The sequence below is a fragment of the Vulpes lagopus genome, chromosome 3 (assembly GCF_018345385.1).
Source record: "Vulpes lagopus strain Blue_001 chromosome 3, ASM1834538v1, whole genome shotgun sequence".
In the NCBI taxonomy this organism is placed as follows: Eukaryota; Metazoa; Chordata; class Mammalia; order Carnivora; family Canidae; genus Vulpes; species Vulpes lagopus.
This window is the reverse complement of record NC_054826.1, coordinates 115,775,057-115,796,492: the sequence shown is the minus strand read 5'-3', so window position 1 is coordinate 115,796,492 and position 21,436 is coordinate 115,775,057. Positions and strand designations below refer to the sequence as shown.

The following is a 21,436-nucleotide window of genomic DNA, read 5'->3' as shown; positions in this document are numbered from 1 at the left end:
TGTCTCAGATGGGCAATAATTTTAAGGGTAATACCCAGTGCTGTTGATGAGAAGGACAGTGGGGCGTAAATCAGTACAACCTTTCTGATAAAGGTGGACAGCAGACACAGAGAGCCTGTTGGAGATGAGGGAGGACGAGACATGTTCCCCAAAATACTTTTGTTCAGAGATGTGTAATACAGCATTGCTTAGAATGGCAAAAATAAATAAATAAATAATTGTTAAATATCCAATGATGAACTTGCTCCATGAAATACGGCATTGCAGAGTGGTGTGTGTGTGTGTGTGTGTGTGTGTACACACAAAAATCATGTTTTCAGAAACTTTTCAAAGATATCTGATCATCTTGAGAAATAACATGAAGTAAAAGTAGGATGTAACCAGTATATATATATTACGATCCCAAACATGTAATATTTATGCAAATATATGCAGAGAAAATAAGGCTGGAAGGAAATACATCACTATGGCCTCATTTGCACACCATTGTCCCTTCCTAATACCTCGAACGAGAGGATCAATAAATATCTGTGAACTGACATCCTCTATGGGAAGAAGCATCAAAAGTAATAATTTTTATTTTCTTTATTGTGTTTTTGTACAGTCAGCATGTTTTACATTTATAATCAGCCAAGAAATCGTTCATAGTTACTGGGATCTGAGATTCACAGGAAGCAGCTTTCAGGATGCTGCAAAGGACTGTGGTCAGCACTGAATAAAACGGGGCCTATTTTAGGGACGGTTCATGGCACACTCTGTCACTAGATCACACACCTCTGGCCCTACCCCTTGAGCTCACGTGAGACCGTGTCTATGTTCCAGGTACTACCCGATGGGCCACCCAGCATCTGTCCACCTCTACTTCCTTGCCGACCGCTTCCAGGGCTTTCTGATCAAGCATCACGCTACGAATCTGGCTGTGAGCAAACTTGAGACCCTGGAGACGTGGGTGATGCCAAAGAAGGTCTTCAAGATCGCAAGCCCACCCAGTGACTTCGGGAGGCTCCAGTTTTCTGAGGTAAGAGTCCAGACACTGGCACACTTCACGGTCTTTTCCAGCTGCCCTGCTGGGTTCTGTTTGCCAGTCTGACACTTGGGGATGGAAATGGAGGGGAAGAGGACTTGGAGAGCCCAGAAGATAGCACACTCTGGGCTCAGAGAGGATCCTCTGGCCCCAAGCACTGGAGCCGTATCTCAAACAGGGTGGGAGGGGAGAGATGGAGGTTGGCCCTAGCAGTGGGCCAAACTGATGACCTGGAGCCCTGGTCTGTTTTTTACAGTAGCATCTGTGTTCCTCTTAATTTTTTATCCTAGCCAGTGACTCTCCTGAGTCTCTATTAGTAAGACCGTAACAGACCAGTTTCCTAATGAAGCAATGGCATTAGTCTCCTTTTACAGATTGGAGAGGTGAGGCCTATGGAGGGCCAAGGATTTTCTCAATCATAGTTCAGAAGTGAAAGAGCTCAAACTGAGCCCAGGTCTCTCTGGCCACAAATTTCATTCTTCAGTGTTTCTGGTTCCCCAGTTCCTAGCATAGGGGTTAATTCAGATCAATCATTGAATGGATGAGTGGATGAATGGGTGGATAGCTGGGAGGGTGGATAAATGGACAGAAGGCTGGACGGATGGATAGAGGATGTATAGATGGAGGGGTATGTAAGTGGGTGGATGGGTGGGAGGGTGGATAGATGGACAGAAGACTGGACGGATGGATAGAGGATGGATAGATGGGAGGATAGGTGAATGAGTGGATGGATGGGTGGATGGATGGGTGGGTAGGTGGAGCAGTGGATGGATCCATGGGATGCAGTTTTAGTTCTTTTCTTGCCCAGCACTACCCTTGTAGCATCAGCCCTACCTGCAGATCTGGTCTAGCCTCTGCCATTATCACTCTGCTCCCCTCTCACACTTCTGGAGTTTTTGTCACACATGTCAAGCTTATCCTTGCTGCTGGCTTGGTGGGTGCTGTTCCTGCTGCCCGGAATACTTTTCCTCACAGTTTCACATAGCTAGCTGCCGTTTTGTTTAGTTTTGTTTTTTTGGTCATTCAAATCTAAATCCAAATGGTGTACCCTCCAAGAAGCCCTCCCTGCCCACCCACTTACACCACAAGAGTCCATTCTCCACTTGACATGTACCTATTTTATCATTTTCTTAGCGTTTACTATTCAAAACCATCTTGCTGATTTCTCTGATCACTTGTCGGTTGTCCACGAAAAAGCTAGGACCATGTCCCTCTTGTTCACCACTGTGTTCCACACACATGGCATCCGGAGGTACCAAATCTGATTTCTGAATGGAGCGCACACACTTGGGTGGGGACGCTGCAGGACGGGAAACACAATCCAGCTGGGTGAGAGTTGGCCCACCCCAAACTCCAGCACCTGATTTTTGCCTTCCCCATCGCAGCAAGTAGCTAAAAATGCATCCCTGGAGTTTAGTATCGTCCCTGAGTGTGGCTGCTGGGTTAGGGATGAAGAGCCTGGTTTTAGAATACAGAGTATTTTGAAGGGCGGGGGTGGGGGTGGCGCGAGTATCCCACCTGCTTATACTGTCCATGCAGATCCCTTTCCACCTGCCCATGGCCCCACCTGGCCTCGCTATGCCCTACAGAGCAGGGTTTCTTGTTAAGCCACCATTTTCAATTAAGGATCCGAATGGATTGGCTGGATTCAAGCTGCCATGGGAGCCGACTCCATAAATTACTAGCATCAGGGGGCAATTAGACATTGCCCCAGTTGGATTCTGCGCTGGGGGCCCAGGCGGCCAATTGAAGACATTAACGTCCCATTAACGAGATGGATGCCTGGTGGCTGGGCTCTCCCTGTTTATCAGCCTGCTGTTGGATAACTGGGCACTTCAGGCAGTGACAAATGAGGTTGGCCACTCTGTGGCTAGTGATTTGTGAGAGTTCCTACCGCAGGGCTGGTAACTTTGATGTAAGAACCACCCAGATCTCGCAGAGTAACAGCGTGTGATGCAGGGAGCCGTGAATTTTGCAGTTTGTGGTTTTTTTTTTTCCTGGAGTCCTAGTAATTTTTAAAGCAAAAAGTGTCAAATGGGACAAGAAGGAAGGGAAAACTGCAGATGATCCCTCTCCTGGTGGCGGAGCTCCAGGGCTCCACTCGGGGCCTGGCTCACAGCAGGTTGCCAGTGTTGCTGAGCCCAGATGGATTTCTCCACCCCACGGGAGTCCCATGCTGGTGGCTTGCGGAAAAGAGGCTCATTCCTTCAGCAGACAGTCCAAGTGGCTATGGTGTACTAGGTGCAGGAGTGGCCGGAGAGTCCAGGCTCCTTTTGGCACGGAACTGTAGTCAGGTGAGGCAGTCAGCCTACAAGTGAGCAAATAAGGGAACAAAAACATTTCAGCTAATGGCGAGTATTATGAAGAACATAAAACTTAATTCATGTCATTGCTGAGGACTGAAGAGGCCGATGGGGACTACTTTCAATGGGATGATTCATTTGGGAAGCTTTTCTAAGGAGGTAACCTTAGAGCTGAAGCCTGGAAAGAGCCAGTGATGGGGAGACATGGAGCAGTGCAAGCAGAGAGAAGAGCATGTGCAAAGGCCCAGAGGCTCCAGGAGGGAGCAGCAAGGCCAGTGTGGCCAGCACACAGTGAGTGAGACGGAGGGCAGTAGAAGGAAGGTGTCAAGAGGGGATGGGACAGATCATGACGGGGACATGAAGGCCCTGGAAAAAAGCTCAGATGGTATTTTCAATGCAGTGAGAGATTTTTAGTGGGTTTGAAGTTGAGCGATGTGGTGAACTTGACCATGGACTTGAATTTGAGTAGTGATCATTGTGTTGTAAGTATCCATGGACTTGCACAGCGAGTCTGTGAGAAGATCTTGAAGCCCTAGAAGTTGTGACAGCAGCGCGGCTCCCTCTCAGGCAGCCCCAGCTTGGTCGCATGTGAGGGTGGCAGCTAGCCTTCTGCTCCCTCTCCTAGGATTGGAAATTGAGATCCAGCCTCTATGCTCACAGCTGCCCTACAGATCTTCCCTCGGGGTTGTCTTGGTTTTAGAGCTCAGACTTCAGAGAATTACTCATCCCCATTTCCCTGGGGAATGCAAGGATACCGTTCTGGAGTGACCCCACACTCCCCTAACTGGGCACTAAGCCTACTCTGTAGAACCCCAACATATTGTGTGAGCATTCATCCGTTTGTTGGTAGCTGTGGGAAAGCCAGCGTGTGGAGGGCCTGGTGCATAGGGATGTCCTTAGGTTCACAACATAGAGGATGGGTGGGTGGGTGGAAGGAAAGGAGAGGAGAAGGGAGATAGGGAGGGAGGTAGGAGGGAAAGAAGGAAAGGAGACTCAGCACCCACCATGTACTCAGCACTGTCTTGGAATCTAGAGATACACTGGTGAACAAGCCAGATACACTCCCTCTCCTCATAGAGTTGACAGTCGTGAGCTAAGGAAAGAGATAAGTAAATTAAAAGTTGTAATACTGAGAGAAAAAAAAAAAAAAACAAGATGGGCAAATCCTTAGAAAGGCACCTTGGTGTTGCCTCCAGCTGGGTAAGGCTTCCAAGTGGAGATGACCTCCGCTGAGATCTACCTGAGGAGTAGAAGCTGGCAGGGGTGAGGGGTGGGGTGGGGAAGGGGTAGGAAGGCTGTGCCAGCCAGAAAGCCAGGAATGAGTGGAAGGTCAGAGATGAGACAGAGAGCCCTCCTCCTGGAGGCACAGAGAGTAATCCAAGTGGCCCGGAGTAGGGGGGAGTGGAGGGGAGGGCGAGCGGTTGAGGTGAAGCCCTCACAGCATGGGGTGAGAGACCAGACTTGAGAATCCTGAGGTGCGGAAGAGAATTGCACATAGGGAAGTGACAGGATTGGTTTTTTTTTTTTTTAAGGTTTTATTCACTTATTTGACAGAAGCAGGGGAGGGGCATAGGGAGAGGGAGAAGCAGACTCATCACTGAGCAGAGAGCCTGATGCAGTGCTCCATCCCAGGACCCCCCAGGACCATGACCTGAGCCGACACTCAGGCAGACACTTAACCCACTGAGCCACCCAGGCACCCCAAGGATCAGGTTTCTTTAGAGAAATCTCCAAGCCTTGGAGGCCAGCTGGAATCCACGCATTCCCTCCTTCATTTCTTCACTGACTCGTACCGGCTTCCTTCCTGCCGTGATGCAGCCACTGTGCTGGCTCAGGGGTCCCCAGGAGGAGCCGAGCCTCGGGGTGGCAGGGAATGCCGAGACATCGCCCGTCTGGGAGGGCCAGCCACCCCCGCAGAAGTGTCACAGCAGTCACTACCTCTGCTCCCCTTGGGACGGCTCCTCGGTCCCAGCCTGTAGGCTCCTGTGGGGCTGTGGGGCTGTGCACCTCTGGTCGACAGTGGGCCGGGCACCTAGGCGTGGGATGGACGTGTGAGTGAGTGAACTGGAGGTAACGCACGAGAGTGGGTGAGAACACAGCCCCTGGGGACAGATTTGCTGGGGCCCCGTGCCGGCTCTGCCCCCCACCGGCCACCGCAAGTGACCTAGGCACTCTGGGCCTCATCTCTCTCCTCTGTGGAATGAGGACAACGACAGGGTCTCTCCCCTTTGTGGAGCTGAGAGAGTCACACGGGTTGGTAGGGCTGGAGAAAGAAGGCACGTCTTGGAGAAAGAATAGAAGCAGGAGCTCGTGGCATCCACAAGAAAGCCATCAAGCCCCTGCTGGCCCTGCACGGATGGCATGTCTCACCCCGACCTGCATGCACGCATCGGAGACACGGGTCACGGAAAGAGCACAGGAGCGGGCAAGCCTTGGGGTGTGCTTGTTATCTGCTCCCAGCGTGCCCGCAGGCTGTGTCTTCAAAAACACCAAATTAAACCTGCTGGGGGAGCAGAAGACCCCTCATTTAAATTGATTTGAAGTAGCAGCAGAGCTCTGGATCAGGGACGTAAGTGTCAAGTTGTTGGCTCGCTGGTTCCACAGATACTGGGCGCCTGCTGCATGCCAGGCACAGTGCTAGGCACCCAGGAAGCGCGGTGGCACAAGCTGCGGGGCCACTGAGCAGCGAGGGGACAGCTGGCCAGGTCTTCCTGGCTGCTGGCTGAGGAGTACATTGCAGGCGGCAAAAGCGGAGGGAGGGAAGCAAGAGTGGACCCCCGGCAAGTCGGAGCCATGTGGACACCAGCCAGCTGGCAGGAGGGATGGACCGAAGGATGGATGGATCATACGATCACTGCCCCCCCGTCCCCCACCCAGGCCCAGCTCGGAGTGCTGTGGGGAGGCCATGGCTGTGTCTTCCTCAGAAAGCCACGTGCTCTCCTGGCGGTGATCGGAGGGGCTGAGGGACCCTCCTTGTTCAGAACGTCACCACTAAACAGAGGTGCCCAATCCAGAAGACGGAGCACCAAAGTGGAAGCCAGCTGCACCTGCTGAGTGTTGGGGTGCACTCTCCTTGGGATGGCCCACCAGCAGGCGTTCATTTAGTCGGTGCACGGTGCGTGCTTTCTTTCCAAAGCACTAACCCTGACTCAGGCACAGGAGGCCCAGGGGTTTAGCGAACAGACCACAAGCCCTGTAATCCCCTAGACTGGGTCCAAATCCCAGGTCTTCTGCTTATGACTAGTTGTGCAGTGTTGAGCAGGTGACCCACTGGGAGCCTCAGTTTCCTCATCTGTAAAATGGGTAGATGAAGCCCAACAAGCAGTATCTTAGGCCTCTCTGGGACCCTGGGCCCTGTTTTCTGCCTCAGTGACTTCTGGACTCTCTCGTTTCAGGTTGGCACTGACTGGGATGCCAAGGAGCGGCTCTTCCGCAACTTTGGGGGTCTCCTGGGGCCCATGGATGAGCCGGTAGGCATGCAGAAGTGGGGGAAGGGCCCCAACGTCACCGTGACCGTCATCTGGGTGGATCCCGTCAACATCATTGCAGCCACCTATGACATCCTGATCGAATCCACTGCCGAGTTCACCCACTACAAGCCCCCTTTGAACTTGCCCCTGAGGCCTGGGGTCTGGACAGTGAAAATCCTTCACCACTGGGTGCCAGTTGCAGAGACCAAATTCCTCGTTGCACCACTGACCTTCTCAAACAGGCAGCCCATCAAACCAGGTGAGTACTCCCAGCATCTCTGGGAGGGAAAATATTCCTACCCCGGGGCGGGGGGTCTCTCAGGCAGGCCCTCCGTTCTGGCGGGCAATGGGGGCCACGTGGGTGGCCTCGGAGAACCATGCTCTCTGCTCTGTATTTTTCTCTCCTTGCACAAGGAGGGAATTTTCTACCCGTACAGTAAGGTGATGTCATCTGTCTGTGTATTAAATATCTAATTATTACCTACTCTCCCACTGGACTTCCAGAAAGCCCTGATCATATTTAAGACGAGATGGGAAATAAACCCAGACAGATCCTGAGTGTCAGCAAATCTTACTTTCTTAAAAGTAATAATTAAAATAGGAAATTCTGTTCATCAAAAACCTGCTACACTAGGAGAAAAGACACTATAGGGAAAAAAATACTTGCTACACATAAAATAAAGTACCTCTAAAATATATAAAGAAATCCACATACATCAGAGAGCCAACTATAAGCCATGGGCCAAATCTGGCCCACCACCCTGTTTTTATAAATAAAGTTTTGTTGGGACACAGTCACACCCATTCACTGACATATTTTTTTATGGTTTCCTAGGGACTACAATGGCAGCAATGAGTAATTATGACACAGTTTGCATGGCCCACAAATCCAAAAATATTTACTATCTGGCCCTTTATAAAAAAAAAAGGGGGGATTGGCAACTCATGCTACAAAGGAGAAAGAAAAAAAAAAGCACATAAGTGGCCCACACACTTGGCTTCATGAAAATGAGATACTCGGCTTCATGAATAATGAGAAAAATGCAAATGAGAAGCAAAACGGGATCCCTCTTCACACCACCATGTTGAGAAATGTTCAAAGGTTAGATAGTAGTATCCTATGGCGGAAGGTTGGAGAATAATGCCCATCCATCTAGTGCTGAGGTGGGGGGACGACAAAGTGATAAAACAGGTTTGGAAAAAGGCTTAGCATCTCCTAGTAATGCTTTGTGCGTGCTCACACACTGCCAGTACTTTGGTGTTCATCCTCCTAGAAGTTTCTGGAGGCCTCTAAAGCATAAACACAAACACACAACATAAGTCCTATGTTGCTGGTTTTGGGGGTGATGCTTTGTGTAATGAAACTTGCTTTTTGGACTTCTCACATCAGTATATATAAAGCTACCTGCTGCATCAGATCCCCGTGGGTTCTGAGGACCCAGAATCCACCACATTGCCTCTTTCATTGTTGGCAGTGGTGCTGTTGCAGATAACACCGCAAAGAGGATTCTTGAATCTAAAATTGTCTGTGCCCATACAGATACATCCATAAAAGAGATTCTTAGAAACAGGGTTTCTGGGTCTCTTGGTATTTGAAATTGTTTGTCTGTATCTAACAGATCAGAAACCCAGAAGCCAAAAATGCATTACAGCCTCTGTTAGGGAAGAAGCGTTCTGGGCTGGGTGCAGTTTAGCCAGTGACATAAGGAGATGGGGACAAAGACGTGGGGACGGGTTGCCTGGAATCCTAACGGGGGTGTTGAAGTGAACTCAACTCTGTTGATGTCTGCTAAGCTTCTGTGCTGAGCAAGCAGAGAGGTACAGGGAGACCTTGTGTTTTCTCGAGATGGAAGCCTGCTCCCCCCTCTCCCCTGTGAAAGAGACCAAAGACAGCCCCTCCAGAGGAGCGGGGCCAGAGCCCATCCACTTAGGGCCCTCAAGTACCCTTCTTTTTTTTTTCTTTTTTTAAGATTTCATTTATTTACTCATGAGAGAGAGAGAGAGGGGCAGAGACGCAGAGGGAGAAGCAGGCTCTATGCAGGGAGCCCAACATGGGACTCGATCCCAGGACTCCAGGATCACACCCCGGGCCGAAGGCAGGTGCTAAACCACTGAGCCACCCAGGGATCCCCTTCTCAAGTGCCCTTCCGATTAGGGTCACATCCTTAGCATCCTCAAGATCCCAAAGCCAGACACGGAGGGGAGGGACAGAAAGAGCGCTCTCCTTGCGTGTTTCAGAAACCCCCATCAGATGGAACAGGGGAGCAGTCCTGAATCCACCTCTACCCCGGGGGCCGGGGGGAAGGACAACAGTGGGGGCATTTTTCCTGATTTTTCTAGTTTTTTTTTTCTCCTTGGAGTTTATGATGACAGCAAGGCTCTTCCTAAACCCCACCCAGGATGAGCCAGGGGGTCATCTTACCCCACTGGGAGCAACCCCCACCCCCCCACCCCTCCCAGTTGTCAGTAATTGTATCTGGTAACGATGTTCCAATGACAAGGAACGCGAAGGTGGGAACAATGCAATTTGTAAAATGATTCATCAAGAGTAATTTGCTATTGATGTGTCCCTGGTAATCTCAAGAAATCTGATGAGGTGGAATTGAGGAAAATTTAATTATAGAGGCAAGCATCACGGGCTGGTGCTGTAATAGCATTTCCCACATTAACCTCATTTTTCATAAGGGTTTTCTGCATCAGCCACAATATGTGGTTCCTGACGTTCAGACTCCAGTAGCTGCTCTCCCCACTTTGTATGTCGGGCCTTCGGTCAGCTCAGGAGTCTCCCCACTGCCAGCTCTTAGCGCTCAGAGGCCCCGATGGCTGAGTCAGGACCTGCTTCATAAGGCACAGGCTCCGTTCGCATCAGGGAGAGGTGGGCGAGGGCCAGATCTATAAACACGTTAGGTCCTACGGAACTCAGCTAAACCACAGCAGGACAGGGTGCGTGTTCGTGCAGGCTCGTGCCCCGTCTCCCGCCGTTGCCTTCTGTGCCTTGGAGCGCTGCCCGATGCATCCGGGGTCAGAGGGAAGGACTTTGTCTGCATGGGTCAAGGCAGGCTGTTGGTTCTGCTAGTTGCCCTAAGAAGGGCGGGCATGTAGTCTGTCTGCCTCCTCCTTGAGCCCCACTCAGGACCGCACGTATTAGGAAACGGTGTGAGGATGATCCGAGCTCTCCTGGTTGCCCCTTTGGGGGACCGGAGACATTCTCTGAACACCACGCTGTCACATAAGGACGTTTCCCGGAGCCCTAGCGGTCTCAGTCCAGGCAAGAGCTGATTTGCTAAAACACAACTCGCCAAAATCATCGGCCAGTACGTGTTTAAAATCTATTCTTGTGTTTGGCGATGAAATAGGCAATAAGAGGGAACTCCTCCAAAATAGCAACGTCTAGCTGCTTTCCGCCAGCCCAAATGTGTGCACTTTCTGCTTCCCCATCTGTAAGCCCGAGGAAGTAGTCAGCCCCCCCCCTTGATGTGTTCTTTTCCTGTTTTAGAGCATATGAACCTCTTCCCGAGCCTCTTGCCAGCCCTGGGGGTCTCACTGGTGCAAGGATGAGTATCCAGTTTACAGATGGGGAAAGTGAGTCTTTGAAAGACTGGCTTCCAAAGAAAATTAAAACAAAAAAAAACAAAAAACAAAAACCACCACCAGTTCTATAGCTTCCAGTTGGTGGATGAGCCTGCGGTTAGAGTCCCATGATGATAAGAACGGGCTTTGGAGTCAGCCGGTCCTGGACTTGACCCTGGATCTGTCTCAAACTATAGGCGTCTGCAAAATGGGGGTGATGACACCAGCCCTGTGGCTTTGCATGTGTACGAGGATTGTGTACTAGTAACACCAACCGCGATAATACTAAACTTCTCCAAGCACTTAGTATGTGCCAGGTGCCTGTTTGTGTACACGGCCTAGGTTTTTTGTTTTCTGAAGTCCAGTATCATTAATGTACAGTATGATATAGTTTCAGGTGTACAATACCGTGATTCAGCAATTCCGTAGCTCCCCCAGCGCTCAGCACGTACGCACACTCTTCCTCCCCCTCACCAATTGCACCCGTCCTGCCACCCACCTCCCCTCCAGCAACCACCAGTTCTCTGTACGTAGGACTCTGGGGTATTTTTTTGTTTGTTTCTGTTTTCCTTTGGTTTTGTTTCTTAAATTCCACAGGAATGAAATCATACGGTATCTTTCTTTGACTTGACTTCACTTAGCATCATACCCTTGCGCTCCGTCCATGTTGTTGCACATGGCAAGATTTCATTCTTTTTTGGATTGAGTGCTATTCCACTGTATATACCGCTGTATATACCGCATCCTCTTCATTCATTCATCTATGGATGGATGTAATTTGGCTATTGAAATAATGTCACAATCAACATAGGGGGGGCGGGTATGTTTACAAATTAGTGCTTTCCTACTCTTTGGGTAAATACCCAGTAGCGCAACTGTTGGATCGTAGAGTAGCTCTACTTTTAACTTTCTGAGGAACCTGCAGATTGTTCTCCAGAGTGGCCGCGCCAGTTTGCACTTCCACCAGCAGCAACAGAGGCCTCCTTTTTCTCCACAGCCTCGCCCACACCTGTTGTTTCCTGTCTTTTTTTATTTCAGCCATTCTGATAGATGTGAGGGGATACCCCCTTGTGGTTTTGGTTTGCAATTCCCTGGTGATGAGTGATGTTGACCACCTTTCCATGGGTCTGTTGGCCCATCTGAATTTTTCTCACTTCTAATTGGATTATTTGGGCTTTTTGGTGTGGGGTTGTAGAAGTTACTTTGGATCGTGACACCGGATGCCATTTTAAGCACTTAGCAGAAGTCAGCACATGACATCATGAAGCTCTCATAGAGTACTGGGCACTCTACTCATCTGTCAGGGAAAAGTGGGCACCGGGCATTGACATCCGATGCCATACACCAGGCATGTGAGCCCTGGGCGATTCAGACCCAGACACCCTGATTGCCGTCCGTGCACTCACACACCAGGCACTGCTCAGCAAGGCAGGGCTGTTAAGAGAGCCAGCTGAGGTCAACAGACCTGGAGTCCAACCTTGGCTCCAACGCTCATTAGCTCTGTGATGTGCAGAAAGGCATTTAATGAGGCCTTGCCTCTGCCCAGAATTCTGTCTCCCACGATCTGTAGGTGGCTTCCCTGTTCTCATTAACTGGCACTCAGCTCAGGTGTCACCTCAGAGAGACCTTCCTTGCCCACCTCATCCAAAATAAACATCCTTGTCACTCTCTAACCCCGGGGGCAGCCAGCTCTTAGTGTAAAGGGCTAGACAGTAAATATTGCCCGCTCTGTGGGCTTCCTACGGTCTCCGTCTCAATTACTCTGCCGTGCCATGGTGGCACGGAAGCAGCCACAGACAGCACGTCTGCAAAGAGGCATAGCTGTGTTCTAACGAAACTTTATTCCCGATACCTGGGCAGGTCAGATTTGGCCCAAGGGCCTCGGCGTGCCAACCCCCCGCCCTGACTCTGTACCCAGTGTAGTCTGTTCGTGTTACTGATCTCCGATTAAACCAATCTTTCCTACTTCTTGTCCTCAGCCTCCCTCCATAGGGCTGTAATCTTATCTGGTTCATTTCAGGGCATGGAGTGGAGCCTGGCACTTAATTAATCTTTACCAAATAAGTGAATGAATGGCTTGCAGATAGAGGGTTAGCAAGCATGTGTTGAATGAATGACTTGCACAAGTAGGTGCTGGGGATGGATGGATGGTCAGTCGGTCTAGACTGTTGAGCTGCTCTGTAAGCCTGTACTCAGTGGACAGACGAGCCCACAAAGTGGGCTCATGCTATGGAAGGCCTGTCCCCACAGGCTGCCGACACCACAGGAGATGGTCCCGCGAAGGACGTGGTGGTGTACAGTGCCCAGCGCGACGCACATGGTAGGCACCCACTTCGTGACTTGCGACCATCTCATGGTTTCCCTTTGGTTTTCAGAGGAGGCGCTGAAGCTGCACAACGGGCCCCTGCGCAGTGCCTACATGGAGCAGAGCTTCCAGAGCCTGAACCCCGTCCTCAGCCTGCCCATCAGCCCGGCTCAGGTGGAGCAGGCTCGGAGGAACGCAGGCTCTACGGGCGCCACGCTGGAGCACTGGCTGGACTCCCTGGTAGGCGGGACATGGACCGCCATGGACATCTGCGCCACAGGCCCCACCGCCTGCCCGGTCATGCAGACCTGCACCCACACGGCCTGGAGCTCCTTCAGCCCTGACCCCAAGTCAGAGCTGGGGGCCGTCAAACCCGATGGCCGTCTCAGGTAGCAGCGGGCACGCGTGGGCCATGGCAGATAAAGGGAAAGCAGCCAGAGGGCTGGTGGTGCCTGGACCCTGGCACCCCCCCGCAGCCCCCAGGGGTGCCTTTTGTGAGAGGGGCTCTCCTGGCTACAGATTGAGGGAGAAGGAAGGTTTGGAGGTCAAGGCAGTTCCTGCCAACAACCGGCGTGTGGCACGCTGGCTCCTGGGAGTGAGGACTGCTCAGTCCCCGTGCCATACTGGTCTTACCTCTTCTGGTTGATCCTCAGAGCTCCAGGTTCCTCGTTCCCCCCCTCCGTGACCCAATCTCCCAGTCAAGTGATTCTCAGACTTTTATTTTGAGCAGAGTTTTGTTTACTAAGCGCAGTTGGAGGTAGACGTTCAAGGTGTGGCTGCTCTGGTTGACGCCAGGGCACGCATGTGAGCTTCTTTCTCGGAGCTCAGCCCACAGGGCGGTCCCTTTGCCCGATGGCACCCCCTGAGGGACCTTTCCAGAACCCAAGGGCTCTGCAAAACCCCATTTGAAAAGCACTGCCCAGACAGTGGGCTCGACCTCCAGCCCCACCCTTGGGCTCCCCTCTTTCTCCCCAGGGGAGGGGAGGGGGACTGGCTGAGCCTTTCACCAGCCCTTGTCGGGTTGACTCATCCTTAGTAACTAGACGAGCAGGAGAGCCTTTTGATGTGACATGGCCAAGGCTCCCCAAAGTGTGACTGCCAAGCATCCTGGGTTCCAGGCCGGCCTCCCTTCCTCCAGACTGCCCCATGAGGCGGCACAAATGGGATGAGGCTCAGCAGTGTAAGCATCAAGTCTCCCAGACAACTCAGAGATGGTTGGGAGCAGACTCCTGAGCTGGACAGCACAGCAATACCCGCCACCTGCCTGAGCCCTTGGGCGCGGAGGTTGGGCACTCAGACCTTTGTGAATCACTCCCCCGCCCCCAGTGCTGTAGGGAAGGGACCAGACTTTTCACATCCAGGATAAAGCATTTCAGATTTGGTTTTGAAAGTCCTGCCCTTCCTCCTCCGAGGTGCAAGCAGGCCCCTGTGATGTGCAGCAAGAGCGCCGGAAGCTTGAGTATCTGATCGGTTAAACCATAATGTTATTCCAAGTGCTTGAGTTGCCAGGAACCTGAACTGTGCCCCTGCTCCCCTGGAGAGCCCACCCTGCAGCCCATTCCTCCACCAATTCCACCCCCACCCGGGTGCAAGCTGTCCTGCCCCGAGAGCCCGTCCTTGTGGGCGTGAGTGTGAAGGTACTACAGCCCTGTCCTCCTGACCTCTCTCCCCTGCCAGGCTGGATTCCTGTGAGCCAGGGCCAGGCTGGAGAGGGACAGTTTCGGTATTTATTAGTTACGTTTTAGTCGATGACTAATGAGTAGGTGCTGCTTCTGCAGCTTGTCAGTTGTCTCTTACTAACTGAAGCTGCCTTTATTCACAAAAGGCCCTCCCTGCCTCCCCGTGTCTGTCTCTCTCCTGTCTGCTCTGCGTGCTCCGTGTCCTCAGAGGAAGGCAGGGGTGTTGGCCACCACGAAGAGAACACTTACACCAGCATCATCCGCTGGCTGAAAGCAGGGTGCCCTGGGGACACTGGAGGCTTACTCTTCCTCCAGCAGGGTGGCAGCCTCGGCCGGTCATGCAGAGCCTAGGATGTGACAAAATGACAGAACGAGGCTCCTTCCAAGCCTAGGAGGGAGAGAGATCCAGTTTGGGGAGAGGGTGAGTGATCAGACTGAGAGCCGGCCACTGTCAACAGGGGCTCCAGGGACCTCGGCGGGGGGTCTTGCCGAGAAAGCCCAGATCATCTCTCAATGAGCCTGCAGCATCTAGGAGCCCCGAGGGCCGGGCCACAACCTCCTTGCCCCCACCTCCCTACTGTATTCACCCTCCTCTCCAGGCCGCTAGGACTCCCGTGTTTTCCACAGTGTCCTGTGCGGAGCTCGGCCCCGCGTCCAGCGTGGGGCTGCCGAACCCCACTCCCCCGACCCCCAGAACAAGCGGAGATAAGGCTGAGCCAGTGGACTGTGGGTACGATCCCTACCCCCTCCCTGCTCACCCCGAGGAATTCTGGAAGCCAGGCAGTCACACCCAGTGTTTCTCTAAGGACCTTTGTTTTTGGACCAAGGAAAAACTTGGAAGATTAGAAAAAAAAAATCTAAACAAATTTTCCCAGGGGTCACAGTAACAGGTGAACTTTTTTATCTGCCTAAGAGTGAGTGGTGAAGGGCCCAGGGATAGAGCTGCTGGGACCCAACAATGTGAGGAGGTGGTGCCAGGGGAGAAGGAAGCCTTCAAGAGGCTGTGGCACCCTGTGTGATTTCCCAGCCAGCCCAACCAGTGACGCTTAGATGGCAGCCAGTCTTCTGGAGTCCCCCCGCCCAGGGCACACACAAAACGGTCTCCCACGACCCTGTGTTTAACAAGGAGACCGTTTCCTCCCTTTGGAAAACGACCTTGCCGGTCAGGTCAGGAGCCCTTTGGGCTTCATTTCCCCCTTTGCTAAAGTTTTAAAATGCCAGTGCACTCAGAGGACGAGCCAGACCACATGGGCCCCCAAAAGGGGCGTCTGGCGCTCTGGTTTACGGGTACAAGGAGGACAGTGGCTGGAACCTCGATCTCTTGGGCGGGAGGGTGCAGAGTAGAGTGAAGCGGCTGTGGAATGTGGGGCTTTAGCCAAGGCCCCTTACACAGCTGAGTCCACCAGGGACTCAGGACACAAGCTCCCCACCAGCACCCGAGTGGGAGAGCACTAGGAACATCTGTGGGCCAAGCCCTGCCAGTCAGAACCACTCCACAGGAGGGGCCATAAACACCAACGTTACTGCATAAGCCAGTAGGGCGTGGTGGGGACTGTGGTCTGCTGGCGTGCACACGGTTGGCTGCAGCCCATCTTTGCACATTGTGCATGCAGAATCTTCCAGATTTTCATAGGAAATTTGATGTTCAAGTGTCAGCAAGGTTTTGTTCTGCTCTGTTGGATTTTTTGGTTTTGAGTGTGGGCCAAGAGAAATTCCACAGTTGATCCCGTGCACTGCCAGCTACCTCCGCAGTCTAGAGCGATGGTTTATTGATGAGGTTAGGCAGGGTCCTGGTGAAGGAGGCAAAGAGCCCCCAGTAGGAAGGGGCAGAAATTAGAGCTCATTTCACTGATGGCTCTGAAGGGAACATGAACCTCTTACCGGTCGGGTCATTCCACCCCGGAGAGATGGATCCCAGAAGAACTGGATTGTCAGGCTGTCCTGGTCCCAAGACGGTGCTTAAAAAAAAAAATAAAAATTTAGAGACCTGACCTAAGGAGGCCCGCAGCTTCCAGAATTTGAGCCCACCCAGGTGGAGGTGATGAGGACAGGGTCCCGGGAGGAGGGACCTGTCAGCCCGCCCCCACTCTCAACAAGTCCCACTGTTGAGCAGCCGTCTTGGCACACGTTTTGGAAGCCATGCTGGAGCTGAGCTTGCTCCCGGGATGCCCTCTCGGACTCAGTAACCTTACTTGGCCCTTGGGTCTACCACAGGCGCTACCTCATTGTGTCTGCTAAGAAGTTTACCTGGGGGAGGGGGAAATCATTAGGTGTCCCAAATGTGCTCGAGCTGAATGTACAATCTATGCAAATTTCTCTCCCCCTCTCTGTGTCTGAGTCTCTCTCTCTCTCAAGTTTATTTGGGTTTGGTTTTGTTTGCAAACAAGATACTGTATAGACCCCTCTTAAGACCGAGGAGGGCTTTTATGCACCACGTGTGTCTACCCCTCACGTTGTCTTTGGTTCTGTCCTCACCGCGGCCCTCCCTCCCTTTCCCCTCCATCTGGCTGGGAACCCTCCAACTGCCTCTGCCCGCCCCTGGAGCTCCCCAGGAAAGCAGGTCCTGCCCGCTGGCACCGCCATCCCGCACACCATCTCTCCTCCATCCCACTTGCTTCTCCTCCCCTGCTCCCCACCCTTACCCCCCAAAAGCCTTAGGTTTCTCCTTTTTGAAATGTGGCCTTACAATTCTTTCTGGAAAGCTGACTGCCCTCTCCCTCCGACTTCCACCAACATCCGAGAAGAAAGAGCATCCTGCAGCTCTCGTGGCCACCTCCTCAGCCAGGGGCTGCCAATCTGTAGCTTGGAGCCACGACAGAAAGAGAAGGATACTCTCCTGTTGTTCGCTTGGGTGCTCCCATCAGCCAGCTCGGGCAGCACGCTGTCAGCGCACACTGCCGAGGCTCGGGTCCCTGGGGGGCGTCAGCACCCACTCTCCCGCCCGCCCTCTCCCCACCCAGGCTGGGTGACTTGATGCGCTTCGTTCAGGAGAGTCTCTCGAGCTCTCTCTCCATCTTTCCTGCCTGGAAAGGGAGAGAACTTTCCATATTCCCAGCGGATGGGTCGTGTTCTCAAAGGGATCACACTCCCAACTTCCTTCGCTCCAAGTTCTGTTGGAGGCCAAAGACAACCCCCCCTCCCACCCAGGGTTCTCCTAGGAAATTCACTGGAATTGAGCGCAACCGTCCTGAGAGTCCCCTCTCCGTCTGTTTTGTTTTTAATATGTTGTCAGTAGCGTTTGTTTTGGGGTATTTTTTTTAGAGGCCTCACAATAAGTTATTACTGTCCCTCTCATTTTTTTTTCAAAAACATGTGGTGATATAGTTTTTAAAAATAACTATTTTGTTATAGATCATGAGATGCATAAAACTGTACAGAACTATTTTGTAATGTATTGATTTAAAAAAATCTGTAAATAAAGTTTAAAAAAAAAGAATTCCAATGGCACACATGGAAGGATGTAGATATTTTGCTATTTATTTAAAGGACTATTTTAAGAGAGGTTGAACTATCTGAAATTGACCAGTAATCAAAATTCCGATCATACAAACGCTTTTCCTTGAGGTGTAGACCGTGATTCTCAGAAGCGATTGCACTACCGGCCCATTTTTGCACCTTTTTCTGTATCTTCATTTAGCAGAAAAACAACAACGAAATTGTGCCTTAGCCGTATTTTTTTGTCTAGGGGAGTTTGTTTCTGTCTGACAAAGCAAAACTTTTTGCAGAAAACAGTGGATGTATTAAATACTGTATCATACCAAAAACACTGCAGGTGTATATAGATGCTTCTGTCATTCTGTGTTTTCAGATGCAGAATTTTAAAATTAAAAAAAAAAAATACTGTCTTTATGGAACAGTGGCTGTATGGCTTCTCTTCAGCAATGTCCTGCATCTTTACCAAATCCAGTGCTCCCTCCCCTCCTCTGTTAGGTGATTACAAAATCTGTCGTCCAACTTGGGGATGGCATGAGCTGGGCCTCCCCTCGGAAAACCTGGAAATACTGTGGAAATACTGCCTAATCTGGCCTGCTGTCCTCTCTCAATGACATTATTGCAACACCGTCCTGCACACAATTCCCTGGTTGATGTAGAAGTGGGTGGTTTTAGATCCTTTGGTAAGTAGAGGCCAGCCAGGAAGGGCTGCCTTTAAAAGTAACAGCTGGCTGGCTGTGTAGCAAACACATTTCCCTTTCCTCCTCACCACAAGGCTAGACCATGTTTCCCATACTTCCTCATGCATAGGGGTGGCCTTGTGGCCACCTTCTGACTCATGAAATGTGGGTGGAAGGGGTGCAGGGCAACTGCAGACCCAACCCAAAAAAAACGTCCAGCTCAAATTTGTCTTGAATCATCTTGGTTTGGAGCATTCATGAGTCACTCTGCACTACTCTTCCTAGAAACCTCACAAAGCACCCCATCTAAAGGCCCCTCCTAACTGGTGACCAGGACACGAACCATGTGTTGTAGACCCATTTGAGAATCTGTGTTATAGCAAACAGCCGTACCTTAAATCCTTGCTCATCCAGAAATGGCAACTCAGAGGTTCCTCTGCAAAATCTGAATCTCGGCCCCTTCATTCTGCAAGGAAAAGATATAGAGACTCCAATGGGTAAAGTGATTGGCTTGAAGTTATGAAGATACAAGCTACTAGCATTGTGGTCAGAACCTGCACCAGAACCCTTCTTGGGTCTTTAGGAGGACTGGTTCTCTATCCTTGGGTTGGCCTCACTGCTGTGTTTATATTTGGCTCCCTCAAGGCCATGGATGGGGACGGAGTGCCCAGGTGGCAGGATGGCAGAGATAACTGCTAACTCACCCTTCAACATCCTTAAAGGCAGAGAGTGCAATGAGACCCAAATGGGACTGCACAACCAGAACACAACAGGCTAGAGACGGTGACTTTAGGTTAGAGGTGGGGGCTGCAGGTTGTCGTGGCGGCTTGCCCTGAATTCCACATTGAATCATGCCCCATTCAGGACTTCCAGGGAAGATGGCAGAGCAGGAGGGCTATAGGCTCACCTGGTCCCAAGGACAGACCTACAGGGAACACCAGGTCAGTGTAAAAAACCCAGAACACAACCGGAACACTGACAGAACAGGCTCTCCGGGGCTAAATGTAGAGAAGAGGCCACATCAAAGGGGGTGGGAGGGCCAGAGACATGGGCAGGAGCCAGACCGTGGGACTGTCTGCAAGCCAGAGGGATGGCACAGGCAGAGAGAGGGGAGCAGACCCCACACCAGGCACCCGAGACATAGGAGACCTGCACTGGGAAGTTGAGTTCCCCAAATGTGTGCCTTTGAAAACCAGAGAGGCCTAACTTCAAGTTATTATGATCAGGGGGGCTTAATATCTGCAACTTTCAGAATCAGCAGGTTCGACTCTGGGAGAGCCGAGAGAGCAGTGGTAAACAGTGTTGCTGCCCTTAAATAAAGAGGCAGCTCAACAACCAGCCCATGGAGATAAGAGCATAGAAGCAGCAGTCTGAAAAAGGCCTGGGGTATACGAAAGGGAGAGCGATTTACTGATCTCAGAGCATGTCCCAGAGGGACAGAGATCACTGGGAAACTCCTCCAGGAACAAAGGCACTATTTCTCTCCCACCCACCCACCCCCCTTCCCCAGCATAAACACGCCACCTGTGGGAACCAGCACAGGGCTGACATTCACTACCCAACTCACACACATCCTGCCTCACCATCCAGCACTGCACTTCAGCACATCTGCACCCCCACCTCATCACACACAGGCCGAGGACCCTCCTGCTGAGGACCAGCTAGCTGCTCACAGACCTCGCTAACACCACCACCCAGCTGCCCCTAGCCCCAGTGCATTGCAGATCTACCCCTCACCCCTGACACCCTCTTGGCCAGAGCCCATCCACACTAACTGCCTGCCAGGGGCCAGGACCACTCCAAACGACTCCTTGCTCAGGGCAAGAGACAGCTGACCATGCAAACCAGTCCAACTGACCAGAGCAGTTGGTGGGGGCTGGGAAGAAATCTTGTCTGATTGCAGAACAGTCCACCTACCAATGAAGGCTACTCAGGAGACAGCACAAGGAAAGTGGTCTACAGTTGAGTGCTGCTACATCTCTAGCAAATGCATAGTCTGACTCACCTAAAGCCCAAGGTGGCCCCAGACTGGCCCGCTAACACAGGGACCAAACCCTGCCCACAGCAAACAGCCACTGCAGACGACTGAACTGAAGGCAGATGTGGCTCAGCCACAATAGGGCACTTGCATCACACCGAGGAGACACCCCTGAAGCACCAGGTTCTGGTCAATAGGGGACACAGTTATGCAGGCCATTACTTACTTTTTTTAAGGTTTTCTTTTTCTTTTCTTTTTTTTTTTTTTTGAGAAAGAACACAAATCAGGAGGGGAGGGGAAAGGGAGAAGCAGATTTCCCACTGAGCATGGATCTCAACACAGGGCTCAATCCCAGGACCCCAGGATCATGACCTAAGCCAAAGACAGATACTTAGCCAACTGAGGCACCCAGGCACCCCAAGGCCACTACTTTCAACAGCAAGAAACATAGCTCACTTTGCTAATAGAAAACAAGACACAGAACATTAGGCAAAATGAGGAGAAAGAGGAGTATGTTCCACAAGAAAGAACAGGGCAAAATCACATCAAGAGAGCTAAACAAAATGGAGATAAGTGATGTGTCTGATAAGAAATTTAATGATAATAAAGACACTCACTGGACTGGGGGAAAAAGTGGAGGACTTCAGTGAGACCCTTCACCAAGAGATAAAAAAAAAAAAAAGAACCAATCAAAGATAAAACACAGTAAGTGAAACTAAAAATGCACTTAATGAGAGACTTTCTGGGAAGATGCCAGAGAAAGAGGACTCTAAACTCACCTTGTCCCGTGGATACTAGGTAACACATCAGAGCAAACACCCACAAAAGGACCCCAAAGACTTGCCCAACAAACTCCACCACTAAATGCAGAGAAGAGGTCACATCGAAGAGGGTAGGAAGGGTGAGAGCGCAGAGGGAACCTAAGCCCTGTGGGTCTGACCGCCAGAGGGGAGAGCCATGGGTGCAGAGAGAGGCAAGAAATAGTCTATCATACC

The 21,436-nt window shown here is 51.4% G+C and overlaps 1 protein-coding gene across 2 annotated transcripts in view; it reads left to right on the top strand.

The window, feature by feature from the left end:
• The window catches only part of XYLT1 (xylosyltransferase 1), a 303,249-nt gene extending 285,462 nt beyond the window's left edge, over positions 1-17,787 (top strand). For both annotated transcript variants that reach the window (XM_041749083.1, XM_041749084.1), the window contains exons 10-12: positions 823-1,018; positions 6,723-7,056; positions 12,743-17,787. In XM_041749083.1, coding sequence (XP_041605017.1) covers positions 823-1,018; positions 6,723-7,056; positions 12,743-13,065 — 853 coding nt within the window. In that variant the 3' untranslated portion in view covers positions 13,066-17,787. The remainder of the gene's footprint in view (positions 1-822; positions 1,019-6,722; positions 7,057-12,742) is intronic.
• Positions 17,788-21,436: the final 3,649 nt, after the last annotated feature.